Below are 7,500 nucleotides of genomic sequence, written 5' to 3'. Positions count from 1 at the left end.
CTCTGTCATATCTGTACTAACCACACGGTCACTCACGTCTGCGAATCCTATTGTAGTGTAAATCTATCCATGTCCGTGACAATTATGTTAAGAGTTCAAATGGTAGAGTGGATCTTTGTATTAGGTATGTAGGATTATAATATTAGTAATATAGAATAGAAATATAGGTGTAATGTATAATTAATTACGTTAATAACCTACATCTAGTTTTATATTAATGATTGATATGAGAGTTGTTTATTCCCTAGGTAGACATATGTTTAACAGGCTGTTTATATGTCATTGACAGGTGATTGACAGGTCTTTATGATGCTTGAGATTCGATGATTGAAGTGATATATGAAGAATTTTATTACTATGCTTGTAAAGTTTATAAGTAATGATAGTTTAAATGATATAAGGGAATCTCATTGTTTTTGACAAAGAAATTTAGTGATGAATGAAAGTAGATGTTCTATTCATAAAGACCGCGGGATTATATGGGATAAGCTTTATAGATCGAAATGTTTACGAGGTTCAAAGCGTATTTCTGATAATAGAAACATAAACATAAAGGTTTTACACATATGCTCTCTCTCTCTCTCTCGCTCTCTCCCTCTAACTCACCCCCTTTTTTCCCCACTTCTTTCGTATGTGTATCCAAATCATTGTAATATTTGTGTCTTCCAATTTTATTATTTATTTATTTATTTATTTATCTATTTTATTATTTATTTATTTATTTATTTATTTGTTTCTATTGTATTTGTGTCTTTCATTTTTTTTAGCTTTGTCTCTGTATAACTCCTGCAAATTTCTCTCGTTCATTATACACTTTCTCGAGCGGAGGAGGAGGACCTGGAGACAAGCATGTGGCTATAAGCTCCTTTGTCAAACTTCAAGGTATAAGGATCTATTTTCCTCCGCTACCCTATTACGGAATTTTCTCCCTCCCCTCTTCTCAGTTTGTTTTTCTCTCCCTCCCGCCCTCCTTGATTCGCTGTCACCCTCTTCCTCCCTCCTTCTCCTCCTGCGTTCCTCTCCTTCCTTCCTCTTTCTCTCGTCCTCTCCCTTCTTCCTTCTCTTTCTCCTGTTACTTTTTTTTTCACTCCACAGCATGTAAAGGGTTGATGATCTATCTAGCTTCATCTGTCTATCTGTCTCTCCCTGTCTCCCTCTCTATCTATCTGCTTATCTCCCTCCCTCTCTCTCTCTCTCTCTCTCTCTCTCTCTCTCTCTCTCTCTCTCTCTCTCTCTCTCTCTCTCTCTCTCTCTTTCTATTTCTCTCTCTCTCTCTCTCTCTCTCTCTCTCTCTCTCTCTCTCTCTCTCTCTCTCTCTCTCTCTCAGTATATATGTATATATATATATATATATATATATATATATATATATATATGATTCTCTCTCTTTACCTCTCCCCATCCCCTCTCTTTCTTTCCCTCTCCCTTTCCCCACCACTATCCCCTCCCTCCCTCTCTTCTTCTCCCCCCTTCTCTCTCAAAAGACGAAAATACGGATTGTTTTCCTCCGGGATAGACCCAAGGCTGATGGATCACAGGCAGAGCGTGTGTGATTACCCCGAAGGATCCTGAGACACTGGAGGGGGCGGGGTAAGAGACAACTGGGGACAGGGGAGTACGGAGCTAATATTTATTTTTGGCCCGGTTGGCGCCATTGTTAATATTGTTATTATTTTTATCATTACCACTATTATTATTATTAGTAGTAGTATTAGTAGTAGTAGTAGTAGTACCATTGTCGTTATCACTATAATTTTTATTATTATCATTATTATTAGTAGTATTAGTAGTAGTAGTAGTATCATTATCGTTATCACTATCATTTTCATTATTATCATTATATTCCTTGTTACTAACATCATTATTATCACATTTTTTATTATTTTTTTATCAATATTATTATTGTCACTATCAATATCATTTTTATCAGTATCTTCATTACTATTATTCTTATCATCATAATTACCATTAGCATCTGAATTATGTTTCATTTTTATTAATATTTTTTATTGTTATCATTATTATCATTGTTATCATTATTGTGGTTATGGCTATTATCATCATCATCTTTGTTATTAGCACTAATGTTATTATTTTTGTTAATGTTATTATTATTATCATTATTATTAATACTATTGCTATTATTTTTTAAATAAAAATAATAATAATAATGATAATAATAATGATAATAATAACTACTATTATTATTATTATTATTGTTATCATTATTATTATTATTATTATCATTATCATCATAATCATATTATTATTATTATTATTATTATTATTATTATTATTATTATTATTATTATCATTATTATTATTATTATCATTATTATTATTATTACTATAATCGCGAAATGAAAATGAAAATAACAACAACAACAACAACAGCAACAACAATGATAATAATATTAATAATAATAATAATAATAATGATAATGATAGCAAGAACAACAATAATGATTAATAATAACAATAATAATACTGATAACAATAACAGTAATAATAATGATAATAATAACATTAACAATAATGATAATTATGATAATAATGATAATCATTATTTCGATTATTATTATCATTATTGTTAGGATTATTATTTCTATTATTTTCATCAGTATTGTTATCATTATCATTACTGATATTATTATTATCATCATTATTATATTATAATGATGATGATAATGATAACAGAAATATTTGTTGTCATTGTTACTATTATCATTATCATTCTTATCATTCTTATTCTTATTCGTATTCTTATTCTTATATTTATTTTTATTCTTTTTCTTATTCCTATTCTTATTATTTATATTATTACTGATGTTATTACTATTATTGTTATTATTATTATCACTACTATTTTCATTATTTTCTCCATTGTTATCACTATTAACATGATCATTATTGTTGTTCTTCTATAGTTATTATTATCATTATTATTTTGGTTATTGTTATTGCTGTGATTATTATTGTTATTATTATTATTATTATTTTTATTATTATCATTATTATCATTATCGCTATTATCTATTATCCTTATTATTGTTATGAATATTATCATTAATATTGTTATTATTATCATATTTATTTTTATGATTATTATCATTATTGTTATTGTTGGTGTTATTATTATTGTTGTTGTTATAATAATAATAATGATAATGATTATAATTTTTATCATTATTACTATTATTAATATTCTTGTTATTATTACTATTCTTATTATCACTATAATAATAATAATAAAATAATAATTACAATAATAATAATAATAGTAATACTACTACTACTACTACTACTACTACTACTACTACTAATAATAATAGTAATAATAATAATAATAAATAAGAATAAAAATAATAATAAGAAGAATTGCAATAATAATATAATAATAATAATAATTATTATTATCAGTGTTAACAGTAATATTTCTATTCTTAATCATTATTACTATCACTGTTATCAATATATATTACTATTATCGTTATTGTTATTATTATTATTATTATGATTATTGATATTAACATTATCATTACTATTATTATTATTACTATTATTATCATCATTTTTATTATAATTATCATTATTAATAATGATAATGATAAGGGTAATAAAAATAGTTATTATTATCATTATTATTATTATCATTATATCATTATTACTATTATTATTGTTATCCTTTTTATTAGCACTATCACTATTATTATCATTGTTATCATTATTATTATCCTTGTCTTTATCATTATTATCATTATTATTCCTCTTGTTACTATTATCATTATCTTTATCATTATTACTACTATTATTATTATTATTATTATTATTATTATCATTATTATTATCATTATTATTATTATCATTATTATTATTATTATTATTATTATTATCATTATATTATATTATTTTCATTATAATTATTGTTGTTGTTATCATTGTTATTTTGATTTCTATAACCATCATTATCATTATATCAAAATCATCAGTGTTGTTGTTGTCATTATTATTTGTTATCACTATCATTATCATTATTTTATAATCATTATTATAATTATTATTCTCATAATTATTTCCATCATCTTTATTAATTTTATTAGTATCATTATTATCAACTATTATTATTATCATTATTGTTACTATTACCAGTATTATATAGGTAATAATAAGAACAATAATAGTTATTATTATTATAATTATCAATATTATCATTATCAATATCATTATTATCATTGTTGTTACTATTATTTTCATTGCTATTATTATTGTTATCATTATCATCATCATCATAATCGCTATTATCATTATTATCATTATTGTTATTATTATTATTATTATTATTATTATTATTATTATTATCATCATTATTATTATCATCATTATTATTATCATTATTATCATTTGTTAAATGGTTCTTGCTCTTATTTGTGAGACGACTATGTGAAGCATGAGATTGTAACAATTTTAGCAGGGTTGGTGATCACACCGTCACTTAATCTTTGATTTATTGTGTCTTTTTCACGGTCACTAAATTGGTCTCCTAGTGGTTGCCACAGACTCGAGTGGTTGCATGCGTGAGGTGTAGGCAGGCAGGAGCGTGTTGGGCGAGGAATGAAGGCAGGAGCGTGTAGGGTGTTCAGTGAAATGTAAACAAACATGGCTCTGAAATCTCTCTCCTGTGACATTAAAATAATATCGTGGAATCTCTCGAGAAGCACCGAGGGGATGTCAGGTTATTAAATTTCACTAGGTTCATGGTTGATGTTGTTTTGTTTTTTTTAATTCTTGATTTTCCTGATAAATTGTTATTTCGTTGTAGTTTTTAAGCGTTATTGTTATTATTATCATTGTCATAATAATTATTGTCATCGCTATTACCATTGATATATTATTGGTATTATTGTTTTTATTATAATTGTTATTATTAATATTATTATTATCATCATTTTCATTATCACAGCTTCTGCTGGTGTTGGTGTTGACCGGGAATCCACCGGATTCCTTAGGTGCTCAAGAATTTCCTCAGGATATGGGCCGTACCAAGCAGTGCGATCTTCTGCACTTGCTCCGCTCTCTCTTTTCCGGGTATTTCATCGAGGTATTTCTGGAGACCAAGTCGGGCGATTCCCAATGCTCCGACTACGACCGGTATCACGCGGGTCTTAGTGTGCCACATGCGCGAAATCTCGATCTCCAGGTCCTTGTATTTGCTGATCTTTTCTGCTTCTTTGGACGATACATTCGCATCATTTGGCACTGCCACGTCAATCAATAGACATCTTTTCTTGACCTTGTCGTGGAAGATGATGTCCGGTCGATTGGCTCCAATGGTCCGATCTGTGTTAACAGGCATGTCGTACATCACAGTGATTGTCTCGGTTTCAACGACTTTTTCCGGCTGATGCTCGTACCACTGATCAGATGCAGGGAGGCCAGTCTCTCTTAGAATTGACCAGTGCAGGTAGCTAGCTATCCGGTTGTGCCTATGGGTGTACTCATTTAGCACTAGTACCGAGCAGCCAGCAACTATGTGGCTCTTCTTGCTGCTGGCAAAGTCTGCATTTGCTGTCCACCTCCATCTTCAAGATCTTCCTCTGATGGTATCTGGTGTTCAGCGCCTGATCTTGTGCTGCCGTAAGGAGACTCTCTGTCTGTCCTTTGAGCCCAGAGCTCCGAAGCCATCCAAAGGTCAATTTTCTATCTACGTAATTCTCGAATGTTTGACTGTAGAATTGACCGTGGAGAGGCTTCGACGAGTAGGTGTTGATTTTCTCGTCAGCCAATGCTTCCTTCATCTGTCGCTTGATGGTTTGCAAACTTGGCTGTGTTGACTGGGCTCCGGGCTGGGGCGGTATATACTTCTTCTTGAATTCATCGCTTTTGTTGACAAGAGAGTATTTCCTCTTCTCTGATTCATGTCTCTTTACGAGTCTGGTATACTTGTCATCTCCTCGCTTGATGTACTCGCTTAGGCCGACGATCGCGCTCTTGTATGCACTTTCCAGCTCAATGAGTCCACGTCCACCACTGCTTCTAGGGATATAGATTCGGTCTTTGTCAGCCTTCAGATGCAGGACTCCGTACTTTGTTAGTAGTTTCCGGGTCTTCCTGTCCATTTCCTGGCTCTCTATTTCTCTCCAGTCGATGATCCCGAAGCTGTACTGCGGCACTGGCACGGCTAAGCTGTTTATTGCGTGCATCTTGTTCTTGGCGTTGAGTTCAGTGTCGAGGATGAGTCTGACCCGACGGTAATACTCTTTCCGGATCTTCTCCCTCATGAGACTGTGCTGTATTCCGTCGCTCTGGTCTACTCCGAGGTACTTGTAGACTTCTTCCTGATCAAGATTCCGGATCTCGGTTTCGCCCTTCAGCTTAGCGTTTGGCCCTGATACAAGTTTGCCTTTCCTGATAGTTGCTTTGGCACACTACTCCAGTCCAACTCCATCTGGATGTCATCGCTGAATGTCTTGACTATGCCGAGCTCTTGATCCAGTTGACCGTCATCCTTTGCGAAGAGCTTCAAGTCATCCATGTATAGTGGGTGGCTGACTCAGTGCTCTTTGTGCATTACATATCCTAGGTTGTCGCTAGTTACTATGTTGTTCAGGGGAACCAGCGACAAACAAAATAGCAGTGGCGACAAGGAGTCGCCTTGGAAAATTCCTCTTATGATGGCAATTCTACCAGTTTTAATGCAGCCGCCTGAGTGATATAGCTGCATCTCGGTGTTCCACTCCTTCATTGCTGCTTCCAGGAACTTGACGATGGTCGGGCAGGTTCCGTAGATCTTCATAGCTGCAATGATCCAACTGTGCGGGACGCTATCGTAGGCTTTCTTATAGTCTATCCAAGCCATACTGAGGTTGCGTTTGCCTCTCTTCGCGTCCTCTATGACCGCTTTGTCGACGAGGAGTTGATCTTTGCATTCTCGCGTTGCTTTCCTGCCTCCCTTCTGCTCGGTTGGCAGGACGTCGCTGCCAAGCAGATGGGCGTACATCCTCTCAGAGATCAAAGTGGTTAGCACCTTATACATTGTTGGGAGGCAAGTTATCGGACGATAGTTCTTTGGGTCCTTTGAGTTCTTGCCTTTTGTGAGTAGGAACGTCACTCCTGTGGTGAACCAGTCTGGTAGAATACTTGGGTCTCTGGTGACCTCACTAAGTGCTCGTGCTAGTTGTTCGTGCACGGCATCAAAGTGCTTGACCCAGAAGTTATGGACTTTATCTGGGTCAGGGGCCTTCCAGTTTTGGAGATTTTTTACGATCTTCTTGATCTCCATAGCAGAGAAGTCTTTCCATTTTTCAGGCTTGATTTTTGCATTTGCATCGACTTCTCGTTGGATCCAAGCGACCTCAGTGTTGTGATGCCTGCCATCTTCAAGTATGCTCCTCCAAAAGTCCTCAACGTCAGATTGAGATGGTGGTTCGATGACAGGTTTCTGCTTCTGATTGAGGTCCCTGTAGAACTTCTTTGTGTCTTTGCGGAACAGCCGGTTCTGGT

The 7,500-nt window shown here is 33.3% G+C and overlaps 1 protein-coding gene across 1 annotated transcript in view; it reads right to left on the bottom strand.

Moving 5' to 3' along the window:
* Positions 1-6,550: 6,550 nt before the first annotated feature.
* LOC125035884 overlaps positions 6,551-7,500 on the bottom strand; it is a 1,437-nt gene continuing 487 nt past the window's right edge. Inside the window, exon 2 of the mRNA XM_047628196.1 lies at positions 6,551-7,457. Within this exon, the coding sequence (XP_047484152.1) occupies positions 6,551-7,457 (907 nt within the window). The remainder of the gene's footprint in view (positions 7,458-7,500) is intronic.

The sequence above is a fragment of the Penaeus chinensis genome, chromosome 20, assembly GCF_019202785.1.
Source record: "Penaeus chinensis breed Huanghai No. 1 chromosome 20, ASM1920278v2, whole genome shotgun sequence".
NCBI classification, from domain to species: Eukaryota; Metazoa; Arthropoda; class Malacostraca; order Decapoda; family Penaeidae; genus Penaeus; species Penaeus chinensis.
The sequence above is the reverse complement of the archived record's forward strand: the minus strand, read 5'-3'. Positions and strand labels throughout refer to the sequence as shown.